This window comes from Barbus barbus, assembly GCF_936440315.1.
Source record: "Barbus barbus genome assembly, chromosome: 17".
Lineage (NCBI taxonomy): Eukaryota > Metazoa > Chordata > Actinopteri > Cypriniformes > Cyprinidae > Barbus > Barbus barbus.
This window is the reverse complement of record NC_136745.1, coordinates 29,493,765-29,511,746: the sequence shown is the minus strand read 5'-3', so window position 1 is coordinate 29,511,746 and position 17,982 is coordinate 29,493,765. Positions and strand designations below refer to the sequence as shown.

Below are 17,982 nucleotides of genomic sequence, written 5' to 3'. Positions count from 1 at the left end.
TTTGGTGGCGAGATCGCTTTAACCCTCAGACTAAAAAACAACCCGCAGCAACAGTGTGATGTGTGTGCACACCAAAAGCAAATTTAATTATTTGTGCAAGTAGATTTCATTCAAAGTCAATGCAAAAATGCAAATCGATGTAAATTCGTGCCGGTGGGACATGAATGATATGAATTGGGCAACACAATAATAAACAAAATTCAACTCGACTGGGAAATTCACATGAGCTTATTGACACGTCAGGTTTGAGAGGAGAGCATTATTGTAGCCGTCTGTAGGCATCCTGAAACTTATTTATTAATGTTGTTGTTGTTGTTGTTGATATGAAGTCAAACATCGAATGAGTCACGATAAAAATATCCCCTGAGTAATCTGGAGTGAGTAACGCAAAGTGAATATTCGATTAGCTTTTGATGTGCACACACCATAAAAATAGCCTTCCACTTTATATCTGTGGACTTGGGAACCCACTCACAAAAGGTTATTAAAATTGCATTAGAAACGAATTAATAAAAATATATACAGGTAAGCGACACCAAACGACCAAAAGTGCTGTTTTCCCGAATCTTAGGGAAAATCATTCCACATAAAGCGTCTCTGAGCAGCACACAATAGTGTTTTGTTACTGAATGATTCAGCATTTTTGAACGAATCAAGTGAATCGATGATTCAGTGACTAATTCATAAAGACATTCTTGAATGAATCGGTTGAATTAATGACTCAATAACTCACTCATTAAGACAGTCATTTGCTCCCACCTACTGGTGTTTGGTTTCATATTTAAAGTATCTTCAAACAGTACCGTGCCTTATTATTCTAACAGAATTTATTGATAAGAATTGGACATGAAAGATGACTGCACTGTAAAAAAAAAAAAAAGTTGAGCCACCTTAAAATTTTAAGGCAGCCAGCTTCAGCAGATTTTTGAGTTTTCTCAACTAGTTGTTTTAAGTTTATACAACAAAAAGTTGAGAATCTCCTCTAAAAAAAAGTTGAGAGAACTCAAACATTTTAAGTTGGCTCAACTTTTTTTTTTTTTTTTTTTTTTTACAGTGTGTACATTTAATAAATGGGAAAATGATTTTAAAAAAATTGAATATTGCTTAATATTTTTTTCCTGGACAAGTGCATGACTTGTCTGAAGGCTTAAAGGCATAGATCACCCAAAACTGAATATTGTCATCATTTACTCACCCTCATGTGCTTCTGTTGATATTTTGAGAAATGTGGGTAAATAAACAGTTGACAGAAGCCATTTACTTATATAGTATTTTTTTTCATACTCTGGAGTTCAATGGCTACCGTGAACTGTTTGATTTCATTTTAGGTGAAATTTCCCTTTAATTTCATGCCCTGTGCAAGCATTACAATAACGGAGCACACAGCAGTCATGCCAATATTTGAATACTAACAGATTTTTCTATTTCAATTAACTTGCCAAGAAAACAGAATGTTTCTGTATTATTGTTTCAGTGTTTATTTTGCGCCCCAGGCTTTATTTTCAACCCCCAACCTTCCAGACCTTTTGCCCTACAAACTGGTTTCCCCTAATTTGAGTAATTAAATGCACTAGTAGAAACCCCCAACCGGCCCTCCAGCTGTGAACCGTGTCAGGTCAGGTCATTCGTTCCACAGCGACCGCCACACAGTCCAAGGAGATGTCCTCCGGTTAGTCCTGTTTCAGGAACCAGCCGAGCGTTTTGACCACATGAGACGAGCCGTAGCCACTCCTTCCCTGCTGTTTTCCCACACGCTGCTGAAACACATCTGATAACTTATGACTCTAAAATCCGTGGCTGTTGACTCAGGTGCCATCTGATTATTTTTGGTCACCAGGGGTGTTGGTGAGATCTGTGATAAATGGTAGAAAGCAACCTTTTCACCCCCTGTAAAGAGCCAAAGAGACAGTGAGGCCCTGTTATAAAACCAAACGATTTTATGAATTTAGCACTCGACACTGGGGTGAGAATCTGATCCATCTGGTATTTCCCTGGGACGTGACTAATCTTTCATTAAAGGGGTGATAATGGGTGAAACTTTAGCGGTCATCAGAGGAAAGACGAACAACATGTGAGGCTCCTCGAGGCATAGACCTAATTGTCACACTTTTTACTCCAATGAATATTTCTCAGGATGCACTGATAAAAATGCAGTAACATTTTCACTCAGAAATTGCTAGTAGTAAGTAACACAATCAATTAAATGTGATATTTTGAAGTAAAAAAAAAATGAAATCTTATTTTCTTGGCAAACATCCAAATAATTTTTGCAGGTTTGCTTTTGATAGTTTCTTTAAAGAGACATGTCTTCCAGTCTTAGCTGTGAAAAAGCTTTGAATATTTCCACTATTACTGCACTGGGAAAAATAAAAAACAGGTATTTGAACACATTTTGAATTGGGCATATTGTCACGCTATAAGGGATCATTTACAATCTATTATAGGATTGTAAAGAGTAAAAAAATATAATAATAATAATAATAATAAATCTACAAAGTAACATATAAATATCAAACTATTGTTAATATGGACAACTGGACAACAATTTAACTGAAACAAATATGGTGTAGGATTTTTATTAAATCAGTTGTCTCATTAATTGTAAAAAAAAAAAAAAGGAAAAATAAATAAACAAAATAACAAAAAATAGCTAAAAAGTCAATTTCACAGTACCGCATACATATCAAACTATATTACAACACATATTGTAATTAATAAAACACTGAAAAAAAACAACAACAAAAAAATTGTCACTCAAATAAGCATAAGAAAAAACGTAAGAAGTAAAATATTGAAAATATGGCAAATAACATTGAAGTAAATGTGATATTGAATTAGACTAAAATGGCATTTTCTTGTAAAATTTAATCCAATAATCTTTTGTTTACAATGAAAAATCATCAGTGAAAATAATGGAAAGTTTGAGAGAGATGAGCAAATTACCACAAAACGTTTTAAAATTTCAAATTCATTGAAGTTTTGCTGCTGTTTTCCCACCAAAATGATGTCACTTCCTGTAGGATGAAATCAATTCAATATTTGGCATTTGTTGGTTAAAGGAATACACAGTTATTATCAATGAAAAAACAAAAGCAAACATTCCTAAAGCAAACATTTTGCTCAAGTTTTGTTTCAAACATATTAATTAGATAAAGTCTAAATGGATGTAACACTTGAATATTTCTTCATAAATTGCCAGTTTTTAATGCTAGAAGGTATTGCATGACAAAACTCATCCACTCAAACCAAAGTGGTGAAAATAATTAAAAACTCACCTCTGTGATCTCTGAATAAATTAAAACTCATACCATGTTTGAGTTTAATATCTTATCGACTATATTAAAACATAAATGATATGAAATGTGCCGCTGACCTGTATGTGTGTGTGAGGGAGACTATATTTAAAGGCGCACAGGACCTATGCATCTTAACCTGTTCTGCCCACACTGCAGTGTGACACACACCATCTGTTGTGGTGGAAAGTGAGAGGGCGATTATGTCCATGGCAATCCCAGCTTGGAATCTCTTGGAATTGAAACAATCCTGCTTGTGGCAGGTGTCTAATGCCTTTCTCTCGCACATCTCAGCCCGCTCAAACTCTTAAAATTCAGAAATAAATCTCAAGGCTTTATAGCTAAAGTGGAGGCTGAAGAGAAACAATTGTTCAGTTTTTTTACCATCAAGACGGTTTTACAAGCTCGTGCTGCATGCTAAATGTTAAAATGAAATGAAATTCGTTTTTGGCACATGATAAGAGATAAAACTGGGTGGGAACACATTTGTATGAGAAAAAATAGACGGCAAGAAGTGCATGATGATTGCGCTCACTATATGTCTCAAACAATCAGTGGCTCCATTGAGTTTTCGACAAAACTGTGCTTTATAGTGTGAGGGAGAGGCCCAGTGTGGGTGTAAACGATCCAGTGAAATGACATCAGTGTCAGGGGACGCAAGAATAGCTGAGAGCAGACCTCAGCTCTCTCTCGTGTCGGAAATATCCCAATTACAAGTTCCAAGCACATTATTGACAAGTGGGAAACTGTGACACAAGAGTTGCCAAGTTGTGATGTTGGATCTGGGGTGTCTGTTAAAATAGATCTAACACAATGTAACTAAAATTTGTTTTACTTCATTTTTTTATGATTCTTCAGTAATTCTGTGGTGTTAATTTTTTTTTATCTAACATCAATAATTTGGTAACTATTTAGGTCAGGAAATTTTAGAACTTTTATCATTAATTATTAAAACGTTTTTGTGCTAATTACGCATTTTCTAATTATGATTTCAAAAGACAAAACTCACTCAGCATACACTTCTGAAGTTTTGACGACTCACTTTATGCATGAGTGTTTATGTTATGCATGAGTAATAACAGATTAGCTTGTAGTCAGCATTTTTTTGTTTTCATGAGTGTATGTTCATGTTAATGATACACAAAACATAAAGCAATTTTCATATTCAGGATGTCAAACTTCATAAGGAAACACTGAAAAAACGGTGTAATCTATGATTTTGAATTACAATTCAGGTTGTCGATTAGATTCTGGAACAATTTTTGCTAATTCAGAATGATTTGACAATCTGACTCACAATGACATTCGATTTGATTCAAGTAGATTTAATTCTGATTAATGAGTCTATTCTGTATTTATTCATAGGATTATGTAAATGCTTAATGCGTCTCCAAAACAAAACGAAAATCACTTAAGATTAATTATTGCTCAAAACAATGTGAAAATAAACACATTAATGCATGTACATACAGGCTATTGAAATAAAACACAGAGTGCAATGTGCTGATAAAGTATTTTCAGCACACCTAGGAATATATAGATTTCCATGGGAATAACCAATTTAAACAATACCCCATATATAACAGTTCTATAAACAATAACTCCAGTAAAACACTGTTTCTGATCATTTGCGCATGTCAGTTATTTATACTGTATATCATTTTTTTTTAAAAAGAAGCAAAATAATGTTTCAGTGAATCACAATCCATTACATTTTTAGCATATAAAATCAAATCAGATGATTCACGATTCAAAAATCTGTGTTTTAAGATTGATGCGGCAGGATTTTTAATCAATCAATCGAGAAAAAGAATGAATTATTAGACCCCTAGTGAGCGGAAAGCAACAGGTGTAAAGTTAATTACTTAAATTTCATAGTTTACTTTAAAATAATGAAAGCCATCCTTTATAGAAATGATGGCTTTCATTATTTTGAATTCATATGTATTTATTTGGGTTTATTGTTGAATATACAATTCTTTTGTTTTGTTTAGGCTATTGTGACTATAGATGGCATATTGTAATATTGAACACCCAACTGAGGTATGTGAGTTTCACAGGTGCACTTGAAGGCAGCATCTTTTCCAAAACATCAGCCGTCTGGCTTCCTACTGCCTACCTGTCTCTGAACCTCACAAATGACATGTAGCTAAGCTAACAGCTCTAATAAACTCAAATAAAAAGATTTTTAGTGACACCTTTTTTTCAAATGGTTCAAAAATGGCATTTGGAATTGACTCCAGTAGCACTGTGTATTACTCCAGATGGCGGTTTGCACTGTAACAGAGTGAGAGTAGTTGGCATTGTGTAATTCTCACATTAGTCCAGGCTCAGTCTTCTTTCACACCTGGCCTGTGTAGAACAGTAGGTCTGCACCGCCGTCACAGAGACCTACAGGATAAATTACCAATCACAGAGCATCTCTTATCAGGCCGTGTGATGCTCGTCTGTTTATTCTTTCTTCTGCAGCACCCTTAGTGGTCGGTCGTGGCAGGGGTCAGGGCAAGAAAGAGACAGAGACCACACTGCCTCACTTCACAGAGCCACGTGATCTGAATAAAACAGACAGTCTGCTTCAGATGCAGGTTTGTGCTTGCAGTGTTTAACTCTGCATTTAAACCAAACAGAGGAGAGAGAGGTAAGTTGTGCCAGTTTTTATACAAAAATATTTAATAATTCTCTATGCTATCCAAAGTCCTATTATCCTGCATAATATTCACATTTTCTTATAGATTCTCATAAGCCAAGAAAATATTCAGAATATTTTAAGGTGAAAGGTTTTTTTTTGTTGTTGTTGAAAAGATCCTTGATTAGAGAGGGTGAACTAAGGCACATTATTTCATGTTCAGACCATCAAGGCTGAAGAGAAATGTTGCTTCTTTGAAATGTTGTGAGGCCGAGTTCGCTTAATCAATACACAACATAATTTACTCCGAATTGTGGGTTACAGCTTGGATTTTTCCCCACAAAAAATGTGGCCTCCATTTCAAGTTGAGTTTTTTTTTCTGAATTTGCATGCCAGTCGCTTAATGTGGTTAAGTTTGAAGTCGGTATTACCCCCCCCCCCCCCCCCCCATACAAATAATACAATTAACACCTTTATTCAACAATGATGTATTAAATTGCTAGTTTAAAATGTTCCAAAAGATTTCTGTGTAAAATAAATTCTGGTGTTTGAAATTTATAAATACATTATATTAATAAATGATATGATATAAATAATAAATAAATCATATAAATACATATAATTTTAATGATATAATTTAAATAAAATAAAATAAATTAAATTATATTATAAAATATATTAAATAGACACCAGTTATTTTAAATTGTAATACTATTTCACAATATTACTGGTTTTACTGTATTTTGGATCAAATAAATGCCGCCTTGGTGTGTTTCAAACACACACACACACACACACACACACACACACAATTAAAATATATGCATGCTATGTTATGAACATTAATGCATACAACTTGTAAATATGAGCTCACATGACAAGACTTGACAAGGCTTACCCCACTCTCAGCTACATAGTTACAAAATGCATAATACTAAAAATATTTTCTCTTTTTGTGTGCATAAAATATGCATTTTTTAATTTTCCTTTAAACCAACAAAAATTGAGAAGTTAGTCTATTTAAAAACAACATTTTTAAATTTAAATTATGTGATTTTTGCTTTTTTACCCTGCCCTGTTTCCATATTTATTTATTTATTTTTTGCATTAGATTCACAGCTGCAGCCCAGTGGTCTACAAACTGTATTACCTGCTTTTCTGTCACACCCTCAATATAAAAATATAGAAACTGCCAACTTGTCAAGTTGGTTTTCAGTCCAGCAATGCTTATAGAATTACATGCCACTACGGCCTATATTAAAAAATATTTCTACTGATTTTCAAAGTCAGTTTCAGATATTTTTTTCCTTTTCTTTCCCTCCAGTGGCAACACAGGCAGTTTTACTTTTTAACGTTTATTACCTTGAAATCCTCTTATAATTTATCCAAGCTGTCAGTGCTTTCTTACCACATCTCTTCCCCTCAGAAACACCCTGAAGTCTACTATCACCCATGCCACTATGGAGTGTAGCATGTCATAATGACATTGCTGATAAAAAAGCAATACATGATTGTGATTATGAGTCATAATGCCCAGGTTTAATGAGCTCTACAGTGCTTACGTTTGCACTAAAAATGAAGGCCATGGGTTATGTAGCACCACAGCCTTGGTCAGAAGGTTAGTAGTTCTCCAAGGCACTCTTTGATTGCCAATATGAACCAGAGTTGTAACCACAAGACATTCCCCTCACACAAGGCATTTATATTTGTGATCAGTGAATACAGGTTTTTCATGGACTGATCTTGATCCCTGAAAAATGAGAATTTGCTGAATATGCCCTCACCCTCATGCCATCCAAGATGTAGATGAGTTTGATTCTTTATCAGATAAATGTAGCATTACATGCAAGAAACATGCAGCTTTAAGCTTCACAAGACATTAACTGATGGAGTGGTGTGGATTATTGTGATGTTTTTATCAGCTGTTTGGACTCTCATTCTGACGGCACCCATTCACTGCAGAGCATCCATTGCTGAGACACTGATGCAATGCTACATTTCTCAAAACATTTGATGAAGACACAAACTCATCTACAGTCAATTTTCAGGAAATATTAATTTTAAGTGACCCATTCCCTTAACTTGGTTCCTTTAAAAGTCTACAGTAAATGGTGCAACATTTCCTTCCATCACAATAGTTACTGTCCTTTCAGCCAGTCTGTGGGACTCGTTCTGTATTACTAAATAGAAGTCAAGAAGATAAAAAAGAACAACTTTGAAGAGTTTTTCAGCTAGTATTTCAGCACCGGCCTCTGAAATCCACATCAGTTCAAAGCCAGAATCAAAGTGCAGGGTTTGTAGCAGACAGTTTGATAGCCTCTCTAACCTTACGGCTGTCTCAAAACATACTGAACTGCCTATCTAGACAGCATTTTGAGGCGCACGTGTAATATGGACACTCATATGATACAACCTGTATAAGCAGCTTACTAGGTTTTGAGACACAGCTCAAACCCCATAGACAGTCTCTCTCTCTCTCTCTCTCTCTCTCTCTCTCTCTCTCTCTCTCTCTCTCTCTGTGCTCAGAGTTTGATGTTCACTCCATGAAATCTGACTCTTCATTCATTCGTGTTCTTGCCCTCGGAGGGAACAAATGTCAATACGAGATAATGGAGCAGATGGAGAACTTTCATTAGTGCTATAATTTCATTTCAATCTTTCTCTGTCTGATTGACAGACTGACACTTGGCGGCTGCTCTGAGTGTTCAGCGGACGTTCATCTCGTTTTGAGCATTTCAAGAGTCTTTAACACGCTGAACTGATATGTGCAGGACGGCTTTTGTCTGTCGGTAACCTCAGAATATAACAGACACAGTTTCGCGTCATTTCGAGCCAGTTCTCTTCAGAAACGCGCAGGAATGGATCTTATGGGACTCTACCTGCTTCATCTCAGCTTCGCCGGTAGGTGATGTGCTGCATGCGCGTTTCATCTTCTCTTACTGACATCAAAGTTCCGCAAAACACAAAGCTGATACAATGCTGAGAGTTTCTTTCATTATTGGCGGTGTGCGCGAGCGTTCCGGCTTTATAGACTTTTGTCTTGATTAATAAGAACAGATCGGATTAAAGAAATGTGAGCACGATAACATTATTCTCATTTAGATTTATGAATCCATATATTTTGCGTTATTAGTCAGCTAATAAGGTGTTTGCTCAGGTGTGAAAGGTTACTGCTTTCATTGACATTTGTTCTAACAGTCATTACTTTTCGTAAAATCATTGATAAAAGGGCTATGTAAATTTTAACCCACTAAACTTTTAATTGCTGCTTTAAATACAAAGTGGTGCCAAACTTACAACCTATAATAAGCTCATTGCGCTTATTGAATGTAATTACTTGTGTGAAGTGGGAACACATATATATCTATATATATACCATGTAAACTCTGTTTCTTTGTAAAGGATACAATGTGTCACTGACCTGAAAATTGTAGCCTCAGTTGATTGGAAAGCTTGTCCATTTTAGTAGATTGGATTTGTGCAGCTAATATAATTAGATTTTCAGGTAGACTGTCTTTTGTGTGTGTGTGTGTGTGTGTGTGTGTTGTGTGAATCAGAGGATGTATGCATACATTATAACAAGTGCATTTGCATGTTTTGAAAATGAATTCACAAATGAAACCAAGAAACAAAGAAATATAAAAGAAACATATCCGCAGCTTTGAAACATGCTTTTAATTTTTCATTTTGAAACATATTGTGCATTAATATGGCAGTGTGAAAACTTCAGTCATCTCAAAACTGGACCCAAAGCTGTAAGCCTGATTGCTGATCATTTCTGATTCTAGTCACTGATTTAAGAGTTTGTGTATAATATTTTTATTTTATTTTATTTTGGTTTGTCTGTTAAGGCAATCAATCATTGAATATTCCTCTGTAAAGAGAACAAAGTTAATCTCTAGAACAGCAAAACACACCCAGCTGTTGTTGAATTACCTGAAACAACAAGCAATAAAAAGATTGATCTCTTGCGTTCCTAAGAAACATTACAAGAATTTGTGTTAAAATCATACTTACCTTACTCTATTCAACAATAGAGCTCCCCTACAGTGATGTATCTGTTTTTTATGCCTTGGCTCTGAATGTAGTTTTCCTATTTATTTTCACTGTATAGATAATTCCTCAGTAAAGAATTTTAAACCTTGAACCAAACCAGCCAGCTCTGAATCACATCATATCAGGAAAAAACAAAAAGGTATAATGCTATTTATGTAACGTGACTGAACTGCTCATCACTATGAATTTTAAGCTATGGAAGTTTTAACATGCAACTGTTATGCTCTGTTCTTCCAACATTTCTCCAAACTCCTTATTTTTTTTCCCATTGTTATTTTCCATAGTTATGTGAGCTTGAGCGAAGTCCATATTTGATTCCCTCCATTATGATCATCAATCAAGCCCTTTTTCAAGCCCCACATATACATTCTGTGAACCTGTGAATATAGGGCTCAGCTCCAGTTCTGCAGGTAATTCCACTGTCACTCAAGGGGACTGAAAAGCAGGTAGTTTGTCAGCGATTAGCCAAGGTAAAGATCGATTCATGCTCTGAGAGCTTGTAAATTAGGAACTCTATCAATGTCCATTAGCTCAAGCCATGACTGACATATGCTAATTCTGACCGTTACAAGAATAATATCATTATCAGTATGCACATGGACTTACACTACAATTGGTCTTTTATGGTTCAGGTTTTCAGAGCATTATACTTTATAGCTCAGGTTTCAGCTGAAATATGAAGTTCAAAGCCATAATCAAACTGTACAATTGTAGCCGACAGCTTGAAGATCAGCTTCTCTCCAGCAGCCGACTCAGTGTTTCTCACTGCTATGCTCAACAGTCTGTCTCTCTCACTGTCTGATGCCACACGCATAATTTGCACTCAGAGAAATATGATTCTTAATAAAGTAGCTTGCATAAACTTTTATGAAATCCATATTTAGACATACATAAATCATACATTTAGACATACATAAATCATACTTATTTAAGATTTTTCAAAGTAGTTACTGTGAAATGCTCAAATTATGATGATAGAAACTGAGTCATGGCCACTGTCAAATGTCAGTGTCAAATGGTCATTTTTTTCTGATAGAAGCTTATACAGTATCCTAGAAAAAATATCCAATCAATGTGCTATCACATGCATTAGTGCCTGCCCATTTTGTTTTAGCATGCCTTGGCTCTGGAAGTATTTTTTCACAGATTTTCCTGTAAGGAAAAAGGCTTTTATAAGTCTTTGTTAAAGCACTAAAGGACATGAAATAAAACAACCAACTTTGAGGTGAATCAAGAAAGGTACAGAAAGAAAGGTACAATACATAATCTATCTATCTATCTATCTATCTATCTATCTATCTATCTATCTATCTATCTATCTATCTATCTATCTATCTATCTATCTATCTATCTATCTATCTATCTATCTATCTATCTATCTATCTATCTATCTATCGTTTTATTCTGGTCCTCAAATCTGATTGGCTGAGAGGTCTTTCACCGACTGTATCACTTTGCTTGCAGATTTCTCACAGCGAGTGTCTGGTATATAATACCGTTGTTGTGTTATGGCATGTTGGTTGTAGTTGTAGGTTTTTTTTTTTACGTGAATGTATAGTTGTTTAGCCTTCAAATATACGGTTTGTTAATAAAGATTTGCCGCTGGCTCTGATGTGGTTAAAAATGAGCTATAATTAATTTTAGGTAAATCTAACAGACAGTCTTTGATCTCATTAATCTGTTATTTGTTCCAGAGCAAATAATTGTGGCTGAAGGCACGACTTTATATTTTTAAATATAACTTTTCTATTCTTGACTGAATTGATTAGCAACTTTTATAATGTTTACTGTTGTTTATTACATATTATTATTATTATTATTATTATTATTAAATAAATAATAAATATTTTATATAATTGTAGTGTTTAATTAATAATAGTATTTGGTATTAATAAACTGTGTGTGTGCTAGTGATGCTGATTTTAGTTACATTATTCTGGCATTTGATGGTTACGAGGCTGTTTTTATGAGTTAGTCAGCAGTAAAGACTTTTATATTGAAAGAGATGGAAACAAGGAAGTTATTTTACATTCATCAACACCTTGTAAGACGCAGTTAACAAATGCACTGAGCAGCGCTGTCATTGGAAATCACCCTTAACAGATGAAAGGATAGTACGACAAAGATATCGCTTTCCTCAGTGGACATTCAAACTAATGTTTTATTGTGAATATGAGATCGAGCTGAAGAATGAATGCTGTATCAGATGCAGATTACACTTGCTCACTCCATGTCGCTCATATTATCCTAATTTACTCTACATAATACAGTGATATTTCAAGGAAACAACTCAACATTCCTTTGTTACTAGTTCTAAAGTGATGTTTTCAAATTAGTAACAGAGGCTTGAGCGCATCTGTGGATTTGAGATTTGAATCCGTGGCGGAAGGAAACAGTGCTGTAACTTTGTTTTAAAAAGTGGGTAAGACCAGTATTGATAACAATTTAATCTTTTGTTGTTTGATTTACATCAGTGAGAGACTGCAGCAGGTTTACTTTTAACCCTTTCAGTGGTGAGTTTAAAATATTCTAGCGGTCCCCCCAGAGTGAGTTTTTTTAAGGCGACTGTTATTTTAGAACATTTGCCCTGACTGTTTCCATGGCGATGCGTCATGATTGTCACGTGACACACTGCGGCCACAATAACACTGTATGACAGATGGATCGCTTTTATTTAGTTTTTCCTTTTTTATTTAATATGTTCACAAACTTGCTTATCATGTCATGGACAATCTGATATTCCGATTAAAAAATATGTGTAAATGATCTTGATCGTGAGATGGGCGCCGCCATGTTTGTTCTCGCTGCAGTCCAGAGAGTCCTGTCAGTCGGATGTACAGCACGTGAATACATCAGTTTCTCCCGAAATACATGAAAGTAAGTGGCCGGTGAACTGGGTGAAGAATAGAGTGAACTTTATAGTTACTTACACTATGTGAATAAAACACATCGTCAAATTACATTTGAATGCATTGTTATTGTTGCTTCAATAGACATCTGTGTGTATTTTACAAGCTCTAAATGTATTGTTTTACTAGTACTTATGTGTTACCGCAGTTTGAGTTTGGCAGTTATGCGACATCACCGAACGCTCTAAATCCCATATGTGGGATCATACTCCCAGGGGCATGGAAATAAACCGCTCAAAAGGTTAAAAGCAGTACTGTCTCTTTAAAACTGATGCTCATGACGTGGGTCTGACAGACATCTGATTTTCTCTTTCCGGTCATGTAGGACTTATTAATCTAATTTAAGTCTGTGTTTATGCGGTCACAAGCATGCTTCATACTCGAAAGAACATTTTTTAAAGTTTTTATTTATTATTATTATTATTATTTGAACAGTGTAGGGAGACCTGGGAGTGGATATTCCCTGCAACATCTACTCCTATTAAATTTCCCTGGTAATCTTTTGGCAGATTTGCTTGCTGTGACTTTGATTGGTTGATTTATTTTTTTCTGTAGAGCAACATGGGTAATGTAGTTTTCCACCATGAATGCAGCTGTTAAACACAAGTCATATGCATTTTCTTATCAGAAGTGGTATAGTACTGTACTTCTCTTAAGTTGAAAAAATATTGATTTGTGGCTTACAAAACAGTATATCATCACTTAACAACCTTACATGCCATTGTAGTTTTGATATTAGTTATTTGCCATAACTAAACTATGAAAATATCTGCCTTAACATGTCATTGCTGATTAGAATTCAGAGCAGCTGGACTTGAGAAATCTGAATTGAATCTTTGGCTGGTTGCAGTGTTAATGTGTGAAGTCTAAAGGGATACGGTGATACAGCTGTTGTATGATAGCAAAATTGCATTGGTAGTGATGGTAGAGCATCGTATGCATTGATTTTATCATGTTATTATTGATTTTATCTACATGATAAATGTGTAGACCATTTAATGTGACAGAATAATGCTGCAAACGACACAGAACTTGCACAGCGTAGGCTTCTCTTTTGTTCTTATTTATTTTTTTATTTATTTTGTAACAATATTGCATATGAAATACATTTATGAGTTAACTGTCATTGGTTGTGAAGAAGCTATTCCAAGTTGAAACTTCAGGAAATTACACTGAATAGTAATGGCTAATTTTCTCTGGTGAATCCATGGATGGCCCTGAAGTGTGATATCTCTGAAAATGAGTAATTGGTTAAAAGTAGACTTAGAGCAAAACCCTTAACCCTTATTAAACTGGCATGTGTACTACAGATATGAATGATACCTCAAATTGTGTAGCTCTTTGAGGAGAAGCCTGCTATTACTTTTCCAAGTAATGAGAATTATACCTGTTGGAAGTTAAAATTGACAAAAAAAAAAAATATATATATATATATATATATATATATATAAAATCCGACCCACCCCCCCAAACAACATCCCAAACACACGCTAGCATTGTGGCTGCAACTTTGACTTACTCGCACTGTCTGCAGAAACTGTAAAAATCTATTGATGGCTTTGTGATTTATCCATATCCATATAATATAAATCTATGTTAAAATGACAAAAAGCCAGTATCACCAGAATCAATACTAATGTCCCCTGTCATATTTTTCATGGAGTGGATAACAATTTTTACTGGTTGCACAGCGTAATAAGACATTACAGACATATCACTCACTGCTCAAATAAAATATTACGCAGCCCTACTAACTTAATGAGCATTTACAATTGAACTTCAACCATTTAGCATCCATACAGTATTATGTATCTCATCTCACAATAATCGATGGAGCGCATTGGTTGTCAGACGCTCTTCGTTTTCTGTGATGGCCTGATAGCCAATTGATTGCGCAGTTATCAGACTTTGATCCAAGTGAGTCATTCGCTTTCATAATTCCTCTTCTCTTTCAGGCCGAACACATTTTTAGTGTTTAAGCAGCAGGGGCGGCTTTCAGATTTAAGAGTGCCAGCGTATCATTTGCTCTGGCAGACAGGGGTGTTAAAAGTCTGAATGAGTTGTAACGTGGGCTACCTATGCTGCCACCTCAATTCTGCTCTTATATTCAAACCTCTAAAACGGTTCTTATGTTTAATTATAGATGCTCTAGACCCCGCAGTTAAGCGGCCTCTCTACCATTCATCTAACGTCAGTCAGTTTGATGGTTTTGACCTTTCATGCTGACATTGTTAAATTCTTCACATTATCATCTGCCTACAATATTAAACTGTAATAGCTCCAAACAGTACATAATATAAGGAGTCAGATGGAGGCACAGTTGAGAACTATAAGGTTCCCTGGTTAGGATTAATCTTAGTGGCAGGTCATTTAAAATGGTCGCTGAGCAGTGGAATGGAAATTAGCCCACAGCCTGAAACACTGTGTGTAGAGGGATATTTGCTTGAAATAAAAGGTTAGATCACTTTCCCCACCAGTCCTGTTAAGAAATTCAGGAGATGGCTCCAGGGTTAGATGACTACGGTGTCCTCTGAGGGCCAAACAGAGGCTCATTAGTTGAGTGATTGTTGACAGGTACCCTGGCATAGAGAGATTGACAGATAGCGCGCTTTCCTGGCAGACATGACGGCCACGTTTGTATGGACTACGATAACTCGGCCCATTTAAACAATTTCCAGAAGACAAAATTGACGTGTAAATGTACTTTTACATGAAAGAGCAGTAAGAACAAACCATAACTGACTTTCTATTAGAACTCAGATGTCTTTTGCAACTGCATTGTGTGTTTTTAGAGTCTCATCAAGACTCTCTCGTGGCAATTCGTAGCTTTTTCTATTTTTAAAGTTAATGCACATTTATAACGTCTCGGTTACGTATGTAACCCTCGTTCCCTGATGGAGGGAATGGAGACGTTATGTCGTGACGACATTAGGGGATTCACTTGGGAGCCCCAATCATCTCTGACTTTAAGAGAAAACGCCAATGAATATTGTCTAGTGGATTTTGCATACCTGAGCCACTCCCCATGCATACAGGTATAAATAGGCGACAGGTGCATCCAGTCATAAGGTTTTCCACTGAGGAGCCAAGAATGTGTCCCTGGCACCCAGCGATGGTTCAAGATTGTGGCATGGGGACATAACGTCTCCGTTCCCTCCATCAGGGAACGAAGGCTACGTACGTAACCGAAACGTTCCCTATCTGTCGGTCACTACGAGTTATGTTGTGACGACATTAGGGGTCCATGGAAGGCACCACAACCTGAACCCCCTCACAACCTTATGGCATTGCAAATGTTGACAAGCAAGCGTGTGACAGACAAAAGCCATGCAAAGGTCGTAATCTTCCCATCGCTCCAGCGCAAATTCGCTGACCTTGGTACCCGCAGGTACCACAGGTGAGTTCATCGCTACTGGAGATAGCCAAGCCGCTGTTCCTTTCACCACAGAATTTAGAAGGGATTTCGACCTTCAACGAACTATTGCTTCAAGTATTTCCTATTTGTGGTTACAGTTTGGCAGTTGGCGCTACGGAGGCCACATCCTGCCCGAAGGGAGGTGACATGTGGAGATACTGATATGGATTGACCCAGGCCTGGGGCAGTACTACATATGGAATGGAACTCTGAGGCAGGTCCTACCTAGGAGTAGGGAGGAGAGCTGTCAGCAGAGCCTGACAGATTGCTCTGTCAAATGGGAGACACGGGTTTACCGAGAGGGAAAACTTACCATGGAAGAATACACATATGGGATTGCCCAAAGGGAATCAAGCCATATGGACACCTAGCCCAGTAAAGGGGCTAACCGGAGACCCGGGTGATCTAACGCCAGTACTGGGCCTGGCTTCAGCCAGTCTGACTGCCGGGGGTGCTGGAGGATCTCCACCAGGGTTCGTCATCCGGGGAACTTACTGGAGGAGGAAAAAGGTGCTCGCATCCCTGGGGGAGGGGGAATGGCGCAGCAAGCGTGACACCGGTCAGCTCTTCCTGCCACTTACCTGTTACCCAACACATGGGAAGAAACTGGCTCAATGCGGAGACTGTAAAATCTCGCGAATGTTTTCGGTGTTGCCCAGCCCGCAGCTCTACAAATGTCTGCCAGAGAGGCGCCAACGCATAGGGGAAGGCAACACTCCGTGTGGAGTGAGCCCTCACCCCCAGGGGCACGGCTCGCCTTGAGATTGGTACGTCAAGGCGATGGCATCCACTATCCAGTGGGCCAACCTCTACTTGGAGACAGACTTCCCTTTCTGCTGATCTCTGTGGCAGACAAAGCGCTGCTCAGAGCTTCTAAGCTCCGGGTGCGGTCCACGTATATGCGCAGTGCTCTTACGGGACACAAACTCCAAGGCTGGGCCTGCCTCCTCCGAGAGCAGTGCTTGCAGGCTCACCACCTGATCGCGGAAGGGCGTGGTGGAAACCTTGGGCACGTATCCAGGCCGGGGTCTCAGGACAACGTGAGAGTAGTCCGGCCCGAGCACAAGGCACTCTTTGCTCACCGAAAATGCTTGGAGATCCCCGACGCTCTTGATGGAAGTGAGCGCGGTCAGGAGCACTGTCCTAGCAGACAGGAACTTCAGCTCGACTGAATCCAGCAGCTCAAAGGGACACCTCTGAAGTCCAGCCAGGACGATAGAGAGATACCAGGAGGGCACCAGGGGTGACCTAGGAGGATTTAGCCCAGGGACCGGCTGTCCACTGCAACGTGATGTGCTGCAATAGCAGCCACATACGCTTTCAAGGTGGAGGGTGACAGAACACGCTCCATGACACCAACCAGAACAGCTTCCAGAGAGATGATGAATGGCTTTGTAGAGACCAATACGTTCATCCACTCGGCTCCGAAGCAAAAATTTGACGAGTGGATGCACCTGTCACCTATTTATAACTGTATGCATGGGGAGTGGCTCAGGTATGCAAAATCCACTAGCCAATATTCATTGGCGTTTTCTCTTAAAGTCAGAGATGATTGGGGTTCAAGTTAATCCCCTAATGTCATCACGACATAACTCGAAGTGACCGACAGATAGGGAACTGTATTTTGTGTTGTACTACTTGGCATAAAGAAACTAGAAACAGGAAACTAATTAATGCTGCTGT

At 37.4% G+C, this 17,982-nt stretch overlaps 1 protein-coding gene across 1 annotated transcript in view; it reads left to right on the top strand.

Moving 5' to 3' along the window:
* LOC306883633 (GDNF family receptor alpha-4-like) overlaps window positions 1–17,982 on the top strand; it is a gene marked incomplete at its 5' end in the record, with an annotated part of 102,167 nt that overhangs the window by 18,844 nt on the left and 65,341 nt on the right. Inside the window, 2 exons of the mRNA XM_079438991.1 lie at window positions 5,763–5,878; window positions 8,691–8,820. Of these exons, the coding sequence (XP_079295117.1) occupies window positions 5,763–5,878; window positions 8,691–8,820 (246 nt within the window). The remainder of the gene's footprint in view (window positions 1–5,762; window positions 5,879–8,690; window positions 8,821–17,982) is intronic.